Raw genomic sequence first — 16,573 nt, 5'->3', positions numbered from 1 at the left:
ATATAGAAATAATGGTTACCAATAACTCCTGACTCCTGAGAACAGAATCTATCACTTCTCAAGGTGGTGTGAATAAGATGATTATAATAAGATGACTTCAGGACCTTAAGGGCCCACAGTCCTCATTAAATCATGTCCGATCTGTGATGGATTACAGTGAAAATCTGAAACTTTGTCCTTGGAGGTAAGAATCGCTGGCAGAAAGCCTGTGTGGAAATTAATGAAGAGGAAAATCAGATTTATGGATTGTTTCCAGCTTCATGCTGTTAGTCTCACAGCAAAGACTGTGTCACTAATGTTTTTGTACTATTTGTTGTTAATCTTTCATTTCTCACTTGACGTTCTTTATTGTTTAACAAAGATAAAACAATAGTTCTGTTCTCAAGAGGGTCATAAAAACACACACATTATAGCCTACACTTGACACACAGACATTTTGAACTTAGCCTTTTACTGCTTCACAGAAGGATAACAGCTATGGAAAGAACTCCCCCTGGTGGATCATTATTAGTTATTTATATGTAAAGTCAAGTGCAACCACAAAACAGTCGGATTCCATAGATTTCTAAAATGTAGGGAGACTTGAAAGAGACACATTAAAGAACCGATGGTCAAATAAGCATGGAGCCAAGTGATTTTCAGTCTCTAGTATGGACCAAGCTCAAAAAATGCTAGATCCTATTTTCCATAATGCAACGTTAGCATGCAAGTGTTTAGTCTTCAAGTCCTGGCCAAGATACATTATCAGGGTTATTTTTAAGGCTTTTAAAGTTAGGGAATGGTTTGAATGTACTGGTGCATTTCATGTATAAAAGTTTTAAATAAAGGTTTTATAAAAATACATTATAGTGGATGTGGAACTGTTTTTGTTCTGAACTGCAGACATTATGAAGACCAAACAGTCTTTCCAAAAATGAGAGATGGAAACAAGAAGGGTTGTTTCAAAGGAAGAGATATCAATGTCGTTTTGTTATGTTTTGGCAAATAATGTTATGTTGCATAGCATTAATGGAGAAGTTTGAAACAGACATTTTTAGAGTTTGTTATCAATTTCCTTTGAGCTATGATAGTTAATGTCCTTGGTGATTTTAATATCATTAATACATCATATACTGTATATTTCCTTTTAAATAAATACATTGAAATAGAAAATATTCTAATTAATGTTTTATTGCTGTACTTTTACCTTGTATTTACATTTCTTTTGTATTTTTACCCTGTAAAGCACATCAGTCAACCTTGGTTGCAATACACATAAAATTGATGTTGAAATGAATTAAAGATATTAATAACTAAAATCCCAGAAAATGGAATTTTGACAGTGCTGCTCTGAAAGAAGGATCCTTCTGTTGGACTAGATAAAAAACACATTTTCCTTCTACATTGTCCTACAACTGTTTTTACAGGCTGAGTAGTAATCTCCACCTGTAATCCGTATTCAGTTTCAGGATCAATTCTTTGTAGTAACTCGTATGAAACCTCCTTAACTGTGTTTATCACAAATGCTTTATTGTATGTCAGTGAAGTAAGTTGATATTTGATAACGGAGAAACAGCACTTTGTTTCAAATTAGGCATATATCTCTATAATTTCTTAAAAGTAGCCTAAAAACCAAACACCTTTAGACACTCACACACAACATTTTTTATTACAACAATGTAGCCTACTTTTGGTTGAACTAGTATTTGGAATTTATGTAGGCATAATAGATGTCCATTCTTATTTAATTATTTAATAACTGGGCAACTGTTTATCCAGTATTCAACAATGTCTGGTTTTGTTGTTCCACATAATTTATTTGTAGGGGTGAAAAACTGTGTTAGCACACAGGCAACCAAGCCAATGCTGATAATAACCAATGTAAATGTAAATGTAAAAGTTTAATAGGCATGTAACCAACAGAGAAGTCTTGACTCAAAGTCCTTCTCTGCTCATACAAAACTACAAGAGTGACATCTAGCGTCCACTACGCACAGGTGAAACGCAGCCATCTAGGACGCATTCGGTTACAATCCTGTGTCTCCACAGACTTAGCTGCAAACGGTTTTATTCTACATGAAGTGCATTGTGAATCATAACCCATGTTGTTGTTACTGCCTATGGTAACAGATGTAGACTTTAAAAAAAATGTTTATGCCACCGCTGCGAAATCGTTTCTCCAAGGTGGAGAAGAAGTTTTACCGAACGCAGCCCTCCAGTCGTCAGGTCACATGCTTGTCAAGCTGGATCAGCTGACATCAGCCAGCTTCTCCTTTCTGATGCTCCTTCTCGTCCATCGACGGATAGCGCGTCTTTAAGCGGCATTATTTCGTTATCGTAGCGTCAAATTATATATTTGAGCCAAGGAGATCTCGGTGATCCAGCAGGTTAGGCCGCCGGGTAGATGCTGCTAGAGTGGATGATGAACGGACACGCTATTCTTTATACGGGGGTCACTTTGGCCTTCTGGACTACCATACTCATCGTCGGTAAGATTATATTTCCCCTGACAATTACTCAGAATGTTGCATTTAATTAATGAAATGATTTATTTCCTTGACTTGTGCAACAAGGATAGTGTAGCCACTCGTTATTTCTTCATGGAAAAATGCATTTCTTGTGTTTGACAGCTGTATTTGGGGACCTGGCTAAATCATGGGACTAGAGTGGTTGCGGCTGTTTCCATTATATTTGCTAGCTACTACACGTAGGTTAATGTGCAAACTGGAAAAAAGGTTATTCATGCATGGTGGTAATTAATACCATACAGACGCCAAAACACAACGTATTACTGAGTATTGTCTAAATTTTATGTATTTCCATTTAACATAAGAGACCCGATTTTGCATCCAAGTTAGCTAATGTTAGCAGTTCGCTAGCATTTAACGCTACTGAACGTTAAGCTAATGTCCGGGTTGCTCGTAGCTAAATCACACAAGTTCAAACGCTGGATAACAGTGTTTTCGGTTTATGTTGACTGGTTGCAGCTTTTGTTTGGTGGGGGCTAACGATTGGATCACGGGTGGCTCTTCTTGCAAGGGTTTAAGGCGTTTAATTTGGCTAAGCTAACGTTAGCTGTTCGTGTGCACAGCTGACTGATTAGAAACAGTCCCGAACAGGAACTGCAGGAGCTTTCACGTGAGAGTGAGGCTATCACACTAAAGTTAGAACTTCTTTCAATCACTTTGGCACACACATGTGACAATGTTTCACACACGGTTCAGGGAAAAAGTGGATTAATACAGTAACATGCTGTAAATGTCTGTATTCCTTCACGTACAAAAAGTTTACTTGTAACTATGCATCTGGCTGACATTTTTCCACTTGCACGTCTAATTTAATAATTTCTTTGTAACGCAGGTACCTGCTATACCATATTTGACCTTGGATTCCGCTTTGATGTGGCATGGTAAGCAATCTTGGCATAAAGCCAGTGAATGCATGCTAATAACCATGGACCTCCAAGGCTCCTAGTAATGTTTCTTATTCTCTCACCTGTCAGAACTTGACAGGGAACAATTTCTATTGATATTTTAGGTTGGTTTGAAATAGAGCTACAAGGTTAGTCCATAAAGTGATAAGTTAAATGGCAAGTAGTTTGTTGATTGATTATTTGTCATTTTTCAAGCTTTCTTAAAAATAATTTGTTGTAGCACTACCTTGAAGTCAGTCTACTTTTTCAGTTAAATGATTTGAGCCTTCCTGACATTGTTCCATCGCAGAAAAGTAGATGTTGAAATTTGGGGCTGTTTAAAAGTAGAACTAAACACACTAATACTGAAGGAACAAAACTAATTGACATTTCCTAGATTGCGCAATTTTGAGAATACTTCACTACTACTGTCTTAGAGCAATTACTAGTTTCAGGCTGTTCCGTATAGTACAGTGTAATTGTATTAGTATTTACTTTGATCGTTCTGTAATAGATTCAGGGCCTGCTAGTCATTTTGACTCCAAAATATGTGAAAATACTGAAATTAACTAAACTAATCTGCATAAGCTGTAAAAGAATAATGTAGTAGTCACACTCTTGTTGGCCCTGGTTTCCAGTACAGGAAGCATATTAGTGGCCATTTATGGCAATGGCAACATTGTTGTGATTATGTGTATTGTTTTGTTTCACCTGAAGTCATTTTAGGCAAAGATATGGTTCATTGGGACTAACTTAGTAGGCCTGTTGAATATGTTGCACAGTACATTCTATCTTGGACTGTGATTTATAACATTTTTAAGTGAACTGTAAGTTGGCCGTGAGAGCTGAAAACAAAATGGAAGCAAGTGAAGAAATCCTCTTTACCACTCTGACAACACACACTGAAATTAAAACAAATGAGACATGAATGTTTTGCTGCTTGTACATATTTTTCCTTATAAAACGTAGTCTTCATCAGCTGTGATCTTTGATTGCAGGTTCCTGACAGAGACTTCTCCTTTCATGTGGGCCAGTCTGGGCATTGGCTTGGCCATCTCTCTGTCTGTGGTGGGAGCAGCGTGGTGAGTACCTAATGACAAGGAACGCAGTTTGAAAAGAAAAGTTTAAAACCACCATTAAACATCTGGTTTCTTGAATTTTCAAAATCTTCTAAAATCAGTCGTTAAACTTGAGAAAAGAAATAATGATTTGATATTTATCGTGATAATTGTCAATATCGAATGATATGAAATGTTTTTATTGTGATAACATTTTTGGCCATTTCGCCCAGCCCTAGTTGTGGACAAAACAACGTTTGGGGATGATATTGATCGACACTGAACACTGATCAACATGCACCATTTTCTGACATTTCAGAGACCGAACAGCTAATCCATTAATTTTGATGAGCTTTATTTTTACGTTTGCTGAGGGCATGCAAACTGCTGAGACTTTTTTTACACCAAACAACAGAAGCAAAAGAGGCTTGACGTCGGTGTCTTGGGTGACGTAAAACATATGTGTTGGGCAGCGACATTACTTATAATAATAATCTTGAAGGATAAGGAGCTTCTGGACCTCATTGTCTCCTCAATTGGCAGACATTTTCGGTTACTGTAGGTTAGCTGCTAACTACTTCTTGATTGAGTTAACAGCTAAGCTGCTTGCTGGTCTTTAAATCCCCTGGTTGTGGGTTGCACACATAACATGTCATCAGAAGGTCACATCAATGTCCCATACAGCGAGATGGAATAACAGCAACAACATTCCCGCCTTGGCTATACGAAAGGGGCAAGTGATTCATCAGCATGAACACCCAGTCAGAGAGCGTTGTCTAACTGACTTCCTTTTGATGCACATTCAACAAGCAGAATTGGCTGAACAGTGGCAGATAAGGGCCAATTAGAGCCAATGGAGCGGAACACGCAGCAAAACTACAGGCGACTGTCAGCCATTCGTGGCTCACAACGCCTTCCAGCCGGTGTTCGTCTGTTGTATCTGTATAGTGGCTAAATGTCATATAGCTACATTTAAACATGACTTTAATGCATCTCTAATCTACATGTTGAGACATTTAAATTAGTTTTAAGTACCTTGTTTCAAGTGTTCCCCATCCACAAGTATCCTAAAAATGCATTTTTGGTTTTGTGTGAGCTGCCTGCTTGTTTTGCATTTTGTTATATCCATTTAGTAGTTTTTGCTGTACCCCTATAATAGATCACATAGTGGTGATCAGATTGTAAAAAGGGGCTTTTGCAGGGTGTTTTGATTTTGTGCAAAAAAACAAACCTTCAGTTATCAGATGCTGATGAGTTCCAAAATCTGCTAGAAACATTGACATTTTCTATCAGATAATTATGATACTTAGATGATTAAATAGGCATATCAAACAGTTGTTAGTTACATCCCAAAATAAGTAGGTTGTCACACAAAAATGAACTGCAATCTTGTCATGAGTGTTTTCATAATAGTTGCGGGAGAATAAAATGTAAATAAGTAGTTTTTGGCTATGCTTCTTGTTAATCCTTTCTCATCACCTGGTAGTTTTCAAGTTATAGATGATGTTGGACCGATTGTTTTTTGTTTTCCAGGGGGATCTACATCACTGGCTCAAGTATCATTGGTGGTGGTGTCAAGGCACCACGAATCAAAACCAAGAATTTAGTCAGGTAGGGTCATTCAAGATCAAACGTTCAGTTCCATTATGTCAAATTCTCTTATTTGATATTTCTATATTTTATTTTATTTATAGTATATATAAATTTGCCTTTTTATTATACTTGTTTCTACCTATTTGTCCTCTGTGATTTATGTGAAGTAGCTGCTGTACCACTGCAATTTCCCTTTGTGTTTACTTAAGTACCTTCCTTCTTGAAACCTATAGGTGTAGTATTATCCAGTTGAACGTACTTGAATATTGCTGCTTTACGAAGAAGTTTGTAATTATATTCTGTTTGGAGAAATATTGGAGCCATTTAATATCAGAAAGCCACATCAAAACCTCTGTGAATACTCAAAGCTGCAGCTATTATTATTAGACTACAAACTTTCATTTCTTTGTACGACCTTGTGTTGTATGATATACTAGTAGTATGCATCTACACAATCTGTTCACTGCATCCCAAATAAATACTCTAAAATCACTCACTAAAACTAGATAAATGCGGAGTCCTGCTCTCATTGGCTTTCCCAAACCTTCATAGCCGGTGAAGTGGCTGTTTCACCAAGCCTTCATGACCACAGTTAGTAACTGTTACTGCACAGCAGCATTTTGTGTAGTGAGAGAACAAGCTGCCAATTTGAAACCCAATCAGTTCTCTTACTTTGTTTCTGTTTTTATGTCTCTCTAGCATCATCTTCTGTGAAGCTGTAGCCATCTATGGGATCATCATGGCCATTGTAATCAGCAACATGGCTGAGGTAAGCAATAAGCGTTTCTGTTGTTCATGATACATTTTGTCTTTAGAGGGGATTTCAGACAGGAGCACTGTGCAGGGAACAGTGCGGCCATAATTTAAGAAATAATCTCTTTCATCTTATAGAACTTCAGTGGAACAACCCCTGAGACCATTGGGGCAAGGAACTACCAAGCTGGTAAGAAAACATAAAGCAATGAATAAAAATCTACTCCAAAAACATGAACAATTTTAACATAAAGCAACACCTGGAATTGACGGACAAATTACAGTATTCAATGCAAATCTTTCTCTTTTTTTTTTTTACACACATATTTTTAATGTAGACAATTAGGCTTCCAGCTTGGGAAAGGTTGTGTTATAATATGACAGTCTGGTATATATGTTATACTAACACTTGTGGTTGCAAACCATAAGTTGGAAAATCTAAAGATACTTGCAGCATTCAGTCTAAATAAGTGTCAAATATGGATTGCTCAATGCATTTACAAAATCTAATGAATTTCAACAGATCTATTAACATGTATGGATCCCAAAATGAATTCACTCTAAAAATGATAGACACGAAGAGCTGGTAGTGCTCCAATTCAAAGTGATGTGCATTTTAAGATGCTTCAAAATCAACTCTTCTCATGTCCAAATCTGACGGAGAATTATATATTTTTTTTATTAGTCATGGAGGTCTCTGACTCATTTGATTTCCATCCTACTAGGTTACTCCATGTTTGGAGCTGGTCTGACTGTGGGCTTTTCCAACCTCTTCTGTGGCATCTGTGTCGGCATTGTGGGCAGCGGAGCAGCGCTGGCAGATGCCCAGAACGCCAGCCTCTTCGTGAAGATCCTCATTGTGGAAATCTTTGGCAGTGCTATTGGCCTGTTTGGTGTCATTGTAGCCATTCTGCAGGTGAATGAGACAGACTGCTTTTTTTGTCTGTCTTCACATAAAGAGTCTCAGAAATGTCATTGCAAAGAGAGGAATTATTTCGACAAAGGTCTAGATGCAGCTGCGTTGTCGATGTATTGTATGTTTGTATATTTGAAAATATGTAATCACTGGTTTCACTGTTTTCTCCCTCAGACATCGAAAGTAAAGATGGGCGACTAGAAGACGCATTCGCACGCTGAGAAGATAAAAAGACACACTGCTGGAAAATGAGATGGATTATTGTGTACATACATCGTAAATTATTTAAATGTCTCTATTTGCCTGGTATTGTTTTTAACCATTATTCATGCAAGAGTGGTACTTGTCTCGAGAGAAACATGAATGTTGAATAAGACGACTGGGGGGGGGGGGATCACCAGATGCCAGTGTTTCGTGTGCATTTCTTGCCCCTGAAATAAATGAGTGAACCCTGTATCTTTCCAGCAGTTCAGCTTGATGGCTAGTACAAGCAGAGCTTACATGTTTTAAAGGATTTTAGATGTTTCCTAACACCAGCCAGCATGTAGTCTTGAGAGCTGTGAAGCCTGGATCACTTCCAGCTGAATTGCAGCTCATACAAGTTGGGGTGTGTGTGTGTGTGATGGTGTTTTTTTTTTCCCTCTCTGACCACTCTTTGATGAATGATGAGTTAAAAATTACACTGGAGTATTTGAAAATATTTGTGTGCGTGTGTGTATGCTGGACATGTGATCGATATATATATTTTTTTCTTTCTTTGAAGCATGAGGGTGTTTACTATTGTTTATTACTGTAGCCTGGTCTGTCAGTTCTTTTGTTTTTAACTGTTATTTGCTAATAAGCAAGTGGTCCTTAATCCATGCTGTTTCCCAAATACAGTATTTGTTAGGCCTCCTGCTGTAGTGACAGATAATCTACAAAATTTTGAATTAAAGTACTGATCTGGAATCATTAGTAAGGTGGACAGTTGGATATACTCTTTGGGAGGCCAAATAGAGTCAGGTCACTGCAGCAGATCTGCTCTAAATTGTCAGTCATAACCTTACTTCCCAAAAATGTTATGTTATGTTACGAATTCTGTTTTTCAAACCCATGAGCCTGCTGAACATGGCTGACAGCCATAACTTGTTTTTCCCTTTAGTATCGTCTACTTTTTGAGTTTTAACCAGTGGTTGGTTGGATTGGACATGAAAGTGGATTGTTCTGTGTTGACTATAAGGAAGCCAAAAGATTGAGGATGGCCACATTACCCTTGTCCAACACGGGACCTTAACATGAAGATGAAAACTTAACGTGTCAGGTTTCCTGTTAACAAAGACAAAATTGCTAACCCCTTTTGTCAAGTCACTATTGAACATTATATTACCTTAGACAGGAGGGAGGAATATATTTTAAAGAGCGCCTCAGTTACTAGTATTAGCTTTAGAGTAGTAACTGTTAATATTTGCTGTATCATTACTGTCATTGTAGTAGAGGTTTTACGTGAAAATCATTTTAGAAAGACTGGTCGTCTGGCTCCCAAAATTCTGGGTAAAAACTATGGACTTCATTACAGAACCAACACATTGATGGATACAGTTTTAAAAAAAAAATCCTTATTGTACACACACAAACACAATAATATACTTTTTTATTTTTTATTAAGCTCTTTTTTTTTCGAATGTACATCTTAACATGTTAGGTGTTCAAGTCTGTGTTCCCAAATTATTTTTTAACATTCCTTAATGAAGTTTAATGAGTGTTTAAAGCTTAGTCCTCTAGTGTTTCAGCTATTTCCTGTTGATGCCAACTTGTAAATGGGGGGGGGTTTGGCGGAAAGAAGAGTTGATGTGGGCACCCAGTGGAAAATGCTTGTATGGAAACACTTTTGGTAGCACCTTTTGTTCTTGATGTGTCATTCCACAAGTTCAGACGACAGACCGTGGCTAATTGTGAATCGTCTCAGCTCCTTCCTGTAATTTTCCACCCCAACCCTCTTGTGGAGTTATGAATGAGTGTAAACATTGAATCTTGACTTGGGGAAACTCCATTGTCTTTAATATATCCAGACCTGGCCTCCCAAAAGGTGTCTTAAACTGCAAGATCGTCTTTGCCAATTACGATGGTTTTATAATGAAGCCACGCTGTAACTCAAAGATTCCTTTGGTACACCAGGCTCTGCACCAAACCCTAGGCATTCAGTAAGTGTAGTTGGTACCGTGTGTGCATTATGTTGACGTGATGGTGATCGGACAATAACTCATTGTTTTTGAAATTGTGTATAATAACAAAAACAGACCGTCCTTCTGGCTTCATAAATGTCCTTGAGAAAATAAAAATGGTCCAATCAAGATGTTTGGATTTGTTTCTGACTCATATCGATGTTCATGTTGTGGAGTTTTCAGTCCTATAACTATACGAAGTGCCCAAGCATAAAAAATTCTGCTGTTTGAATTGGGAGCTGTGTGTGACCCAGGACCCTGACATTTGTCTTGCGTCCTGCAGTGTTTAATTGCTTCCACTAGATGGCGCAGAAAACCACAACATCTGTCCTACTGATTAAAACTAGCTCTGTGCTCACTGGAAAGCTCAGTTGAGGAAACAGTTAAGCTCCCATCTCCTGTTATCATTCAACATAATATTCATATGTTGACTGGTGTAGCTGTCAACCTCGTGTGAAACTGAATAAAACAGCATAGCGTCAGTGCAGAATTATTAAAAATCCTCTTTGTATCTGAAAGTGGTCATTATTTTTCTCCTATATTGTCCTTTTGCATTCGACTGCAGAAGATCTCCTCATATCCACAAATGAAAATCATATTTGTGAATATCAGTGTGATGCCAGGTGGTTTAGAACCATTTGTTTATGCCAAGTGAACTAATAGTTTATACAGATTTTAAAGTGACCATGCAAAACAGAACATTAATCTAAAATAAATAACCTAAAAATCTAAAACACAAATTCAATTCAACAAAAACCCTAGTTTGTTGACTAACTATGAAGGGGCAGCAAACCTTTATAATATGGTCATCAATCCTGTAAATCCATCTGCATTTAAATACAAACCAAAGTACACTTAGCATGTGTTATGTCTGTGTATTAATTTTTTAAAACTAATACCAAACCATATTTTATGAATGTTATTTTGATGCCAGATGTTGTAGTGGATTTTACATTAACAGCAAATGACTAATGGCTTACTCCCAAACCTTGCAAAACAATCTGCTTAATCTAAAATCTAATTGAGTATGATAAACAAAAAGACAAGAAGTGTCTTGAACCAATGAACCAAGACCATGTGACCAATTAGTCAACTAACTGAGTAAAAAGGAGCAAGTAGAAAATGTCACAGTCTATAACATATGGCTGCTTTACCTTATAAGAAAGGATAAAATCGCCTAATCTAATTTTATACATTTTTATCTGAGATTAAAATGTATTCGGTTGGGTTATCCTGTTTATGTCAGCTATATATAGACAAATGCATCTTGCCTCTTGAAGCACTTTGTAACATTTGTGTATATGAATAAACATGACTGTTATTTAGACAATATTTAATAGAGACCAAAACAAATTTGTGATACCAGAAAAAAAAATAGAGCCAAAGTGTCTAATAGAGCCAAAGTGTCTAAGTGGACAGACACCATAATGATGAGTCCAATAACTGAGTAAGAGGGAGCAACCATACAAACCTTTAAAATGTTTTTAAAAAGTAAAAAATGGTGGAGATAGCATGTGTTCTGCTTATTTAGCCATTTTTTAATTTTCTTACTGCCTTGTGATACACTTTATAAGATCTATTAGGAAGTGCGATATAAATTAAATGTATTATTATGTATTTAAAAGTGATATTATTTCCTCTATTATGTGTTCGTGTGTTCTGAGAGGAAGTAACGGTAGATAATGGAATTACCATTCCCCTTCTTGTACCAGATGAGTTGAATAAAAAAAGAGAGCGAGTTTCTGGATCATCCGGGACTCCGTAGGCAGCAGGAGGAGCGAAGGGACCTGCTCGCTGCCAGCCTGAGAGCATCCTTTTCTTTGCTTTCTTATCATCCTCACCAAAACACAGCGGGATGACGGAAAACCATGAGGATATCATCTCTCTACTCACCGGTCTGCGGTAGAATATCGTTACGGGTTACGTTAGCCGCTTGGCTAGCGTAATGCTACACAACATGAGGCTGTTCTCCTGATGAAGAGCACACAAAAAAACCTGTCTGTGGAAACGGAAAGAATATAGTTATTCCTAGCAGGGCGAGCTGGGCTGACCCTCTCGCTTTTAGTGGGGGTTTTTGTTTGTTTTTTGCACATTTGCAACAATTTTTCATCAAAAATCAATCAAAAAAGCTCATTGACAGTTTTTTTATGTGACTCTTTTTCCTCGGCTGATGTGGATGAAGGCAGTGGTGCTCCAGTGAAGATGATGCTCAGATAGAAGTGCTCGCCTGACAACATCAAGGTAGGTGCTGTATCTTCCTCTTGGGACGCATTGTTTCATTCAGCATCGCATGCACGCTTTCCTTTGTTTCCACCCAGCCTCCATACGTTTATCCTGCCATCCTGCAACCTTCTGCTTATATTTAAGCAGTGGATGCTTTGGGAGTATGAGCGCATGCACTGCCCCCTACCCCTCTTTTGTTATCACGCACATTTCCTCAAACTAGCAGCATCTTTACACCCGCCATACTAGGCTTCACTCAGCCTCCCTGCACTGTTCCTCTACAGAAAATGAACCATCCCAGGCCATACAGACTGCTGAGGGGAATTTTCTGCAATGCATTTTGGGTTCAATTTGGAGCTTTTAAAGCTCTTAAAATTCACTTTTTACTACGGCTCTCTGAAATTGCTGGCACTGTTCCCACCCCCAATTTTAATAAAAGGATGCAAAGTCTATGGGCTCCAGCATCTCTCGTCTCATGGTCTGTTCACAGCACACTAAGGGCAAAGAGCACCAGTGTGCACAGCCAGCGTTACACTGGGGAAATGAGAGAGGAAGAAGAAAAGGAAGAAGAAGTGGAGGAGACTCCTTCATCAGGATGTTTAACCAAACCAGGCGTTTACACAGAAGCTCTTTACATAGATTTAATCCAATCTGACATCTCTCTCATTTTGTGACACGAGTATCTTTTTAGGGCTATAGCGTCTATAGGAACAAGTGGACTGGAACTACCACGCTTTGTGCTCTAAGTTGTCCTGTGCAGAGTGGCCTTTGGTGTAGTGACTTTCATCCAGTTAAAATTTTAATTTTGATGCTGTATTCTACAAAACATGTTAAGGCCATGTGTTATATTTTGAATTTTAATTCAGTGTTAAAGGTTGAAGAGTTCCTGAACTGCTGATAAGTTTCTGGATTAATTGTTTATAAAATGTCAAAAAAATAGGGAGAAACGTCCATCATAATGTCTTCAAGTCAAAGAGGATGTTATCAGGTTGCTTGTTTTGTCTGACCAACAGTCCAAATCCTAAAGCGGTTAATTTTACTATCTCATGAAACATGAGAAAAGCAGAAAATACTCACAACATAGACACTGGAATAAGGGAGAGTTTGATATTTTTACTTGAACATTTACTAAAGCGATTAATAAATGAGTAATCATCAAAAAAACATCCTGTTACACAATAATAATTTATTCAACTCAATGAAAGAGTAAATAATTCACAGATGTTTTATGTGTCTGTATGCAGCCTGGAAGAGAGTTTCCCACTTAACAAACAAATCTCAACCCAAGGACTTCTGGAGTTTTTGACCGTATCATACTCTCCTCACTGGTACATTGTGTCTGCAGAGTTGCATGCTATGGATTGAGAGGTCTTTTTCACTGTAGACATTATGGAAAAGCAGGCGTAAATAATAACATAAATGACAGCTGAATCCCATTTAGCTGCTTCAATTTCCCTATAATGACAAGTCAAACGGTCTGCTGTGAAGCGGGCCTATTAAGTAGATTTTAAGTCAACATGGATAAGAAGTCACGCTAGAGTTGCTCAGAATCACGGTGAAAAACATATACAGTAAACTCAATCTGCTGATGAGGACTGTGGGACACAGTTGAAAGCTCCAGAACATGTTGCTAAGTGGACCTCGAGTGAGCATTGTTTTGTCAAGTGTTGTTTTTAAGGGCCAGAAAGAACTGTCTGTCAAGCTTAAGTCTCACATTGTTTTCAGTAAACCAGTTCAGTAATGCAGAGCACATATCTTGGTCCAGTTATGTTCACTCATGTGCAGTGATATTTCAGAAACGTTTTTTTCCATCTGCTGCGAAAACCTGTGTTATCTGAGACTTGACTCCAGGCTTAGATCAGAGATCAGATAGCAGAGAGGTGGTTATGGCAGCAGGCTGTGTAATAAAAGGTGGCAGGTGTTTTGTTTTAAATTCAGGTTTTGTTGTGGTTCATTTTTATTACTGTGTGGTGTGTGTGTGTGTGTGTGGAGGATCTTCCTGTAGGTGTACAGGTATAACTGTTTTCTTTTGATTGGTTGTCACATGATCTGTCCCTTTTTTAAAAAGAGAGCTTCCTGCTGTGAAACACTCTCTGATGAAGTTAAAATGCATACACTTGAGGTGATTAATTTGCTGTTTCTGTCCTCACTGCCACCTTATTGTCCTGACTTTGTTTTTGAGGAATACACATGTGGGTGGCAGGGTGGTCTCTGCGGTTAATCAGGTTATCCTGGAACCAGAAAGTCACAGGTTCAGTCAGGGTTGCACCAGCTATTTGTTAATTCCTTACTAAGTTTGTGTGTAAAGTTCTTCCTATATACTTTATACATAGCTAGGAAACTTATGTAACAAACTGTCACATAACTGCCAAAACTAACTTTCAGAGGGTCTAGTGATGTATTAAACTTAACTGCCAATTCTTTGTAAACATAGGTGTGACTTTGTTTTATATGTGGAGAAATAAGTGTTTCAGGGTTGGTTGTACTAACGCACTATCCAATGAGTCATTTAGGCTAATGTTATTAGCATAATGTTTTGTAATTTGAGGTATATTGTGTCATTTCTGTGAAATGTAATTTAAACCTTCCTAGTTGGCACCTGTTTCAGTTCAGATAGATACTGTATATTAGCGGGCTAGTCTTAAGTTTTATAAACCTAAATCTGCTCTACTGTGCTGTTCCTTGAGCTCTGACTGAGGGTTTATATACCTTTATGATAAGAGAAATAACTCTGGACAACCTGTAAAAATGTGCTTCCAGACAAAAAGAACCTCCTCTGTGCTGTAGCCTAGCTTGGTTGACTGGAGCATGCTATATCACTGTTGAGTGTTCGGATCAGCTTTGTGAAAACTATCATCAGGCCCTCCGCACTCATTTCTGCTCTGTCCAGTCCGGCAGAGGGGAAGGTACCACTGTAGATTAACTTGCTTCCATCTTTCATGGAGCTCAGTGAAAAGCAAACAGCGTGTTTCACATTGGTGTCCTCACCTTGCCGGTCGTGACAGTCAGAGCAGCAGCGGCTGCTACAGATTCTTCTGATCGCTCTTTCGTGTTGGGATTTGTTGTCATGGGAACTGTGTGTTTGTGTGTGTGTAATGTGTGTGTGTGTCTAAGTGTCTTTTGTTGTCTACATTGGTTCACTTTTTCTTTTCTTTAGGTTCTGAAGTAAAGGTCAAACTAACAGCTTCACGTCATTACTACAGTATTCTATTATATTTAGAGATGTCCCAAACCAATCCTAGGTATCAGTGCCAATCTGGGCATATTTTAATAGATCGCTACTGGCTAAAATAAAGCTGATCCTTTCTTTACTGTACTGTGTTTGTCCACATCAGACTGCTCTCCTTCCCCTAAGCCGACTTTACTTTACACTTTACAGTGTGAACGTTTTGCTGCATATTGCGAGTAAAAATTATTAGCCTACTAATAATTAAAGACTGGCGAGTTATTCAGAGTTTAGACACTGAGGTTGACAAAATGCACAGATTCGCTAAGCTCTGAACGCTGAACTATAATGTCCCCAGTTTTGAATCCGCTTCGTACTTTTCTTGCATCTCTTTTTCTGCCTGCTTTCCTGTAATGTCTCCTTTATAGGCATCTAATAAAGGGCACAGAATGCTCCCCATCCCTACATGGGGGAACAGGGCCGTTTTAAAGAAATGGTTGGCTGGTTGCCTTGCAACCTCACCGTCTTTGGGCAAATCCAAGTTAACCTGCTGCTGGCTGTAGCTTCATATTTAACGGACAGACAGAGTGGTCTAGATCTTCTCATTTAACTTTTGGAAAGAAAGCAAATAAGCTCAAAATGTCAACTACTTCTTTAAGGTATTGGGGTTGCCTTATTGCAGACTATTGCTGACTTCTTCTTAGGCAAAGGAACAATAAGTAAAGCATAATGCAACAGCCCCTGATCAGATAACTTATCAGGTACAGGATCAAATGTTAATACCATGTGTAAAAGAGTACTTTAGACTAGCCCGCTAGTTAGTAAGAACAGATTTACCCTTATTACCCTTCTGTCTCACCGTTTAAGATCTACCTTTCTATTCAACATGACCTCAGATACTTGGATAAATGTTTTTCCTTTCTCACTTAAAAAGAATAAACACACCTTTTCAAACTCCATCAATTCACTTAATAGAGTTGCAAAAAAAACAAAAAATAGCACTGAAGGACACAGGTTGATTAAACCGTTGAAAGCATAATTGGACGGTAGTGGCCTTAAGCCTAATGTCCCACTGATGTGTTAAGCCAAAAAAACCTCACCAAATCCTCATCTCACTCCCTCTACCCACAATCCTTCTCCCAGTGAAGCCTTCCTTCCGCTGAAACACTTCATTTATTTCTTTGCTTCGTTGCCAAATGAGCAGCTGGATCAGTGCGAGAGGGAGGGAGACATAGAGAAAGAGGGCAGAGAGAGAGAGAGAGAGAGAGAGAG

General features: G+C 38.2%; 2 protein-coding genes across 2 annotated transcripts in view; both read left to right on the top strand.

Moving 5' to 3' along the window:
- Positions 1–2,190: 2,190 nt before the first annotated feature.
- Positions 2,191–10,041, top strand: atp6v0b (ATPase H+ transporting V0 subunit b). The gene is made up of 8 exons (XM_038717742.1): positions 2,191–2,468; positions 3,340–3,388; positions 4,390–4,473; positions 5,983–6,060; positions 6,742–6,811; positions 6,934–6,985; positions 7,521–7,711; positions 7,886–10,041. Exons 1-8 carry the CDS (start codon positions 2,384–2,386, stop codon positions 7,910–7,912), a joined length of 636 nt encoding a protein of 211 aa, XP_038573670.1. The 5' UTR covers positions 2,191–2,383; the 3' UTR covers positions 7,913–10,041.
- A 1,623-nt stretch (positions 10,042–11,664) lies between these two features.
- b4galt2 (UDP-Gal:betaGlcNAc beta 1,4- galactosyltransferase, polypeptide 2) overlaps positions 11,665–16,573 on the top strand; it is a 187,187-nt gene continuing 182,278 nt past the window's right edge. Inside the window, exon 1 of the mRNA XM_038717739.1 lies at positions 11,665–12,153. The gene's annotated coding sequence lies outside the window, so the exon portion shown is untranslated. The remainder of the gene's footprint in view (positions 12,154–16,573) is intronic.

This window comes from Micropterus salmoides, unplaced genomic scaffold (genome assembly GCF_014851395.1).
Source record: "Micropterus salmoides isolate LMB-PRFRI ecotype aquatic unplaced genomic scaffold, ASM1485139v1 Ms_hic_scaffold_14, whole genome shotgun sequence".
Classification (NCBI taxonomy): domain Eukaryota; kingdom Metazoa; phylum Chordata; class Actinopteri; order Centrarchiformes; family Centrarchidae; genus Micropterus; species Micropterus salmoides.
This window is presented reverse-complemented; position numbering and strand designations above follow the sequence as displayed.

Bases quoted from the DNA above. Each gene is read 5' to 3' on its own strand.
- atp6v0b (XM_038717742.1), top strand. From the start codon at position 2,384: ATGCTGCTAGAGTGGATGATGAACGGACACGCTATTCTTTATACGGGG. The intron at 3,389-4,389 runs GTAAGCAATCTT...CTTTGATTGCAG, and splicing joins TTCCGCTTTGATGTGGCATG to GTTCCTGACAGAGACTTCTC. The intron at 6,061-6,741 runs GTAGGGTCATTC...ATGTCTCTCTAG, and splicing joins AAAACCAAGAATTTAGTCAG to CATCATCTTCTGTGAAGCTG.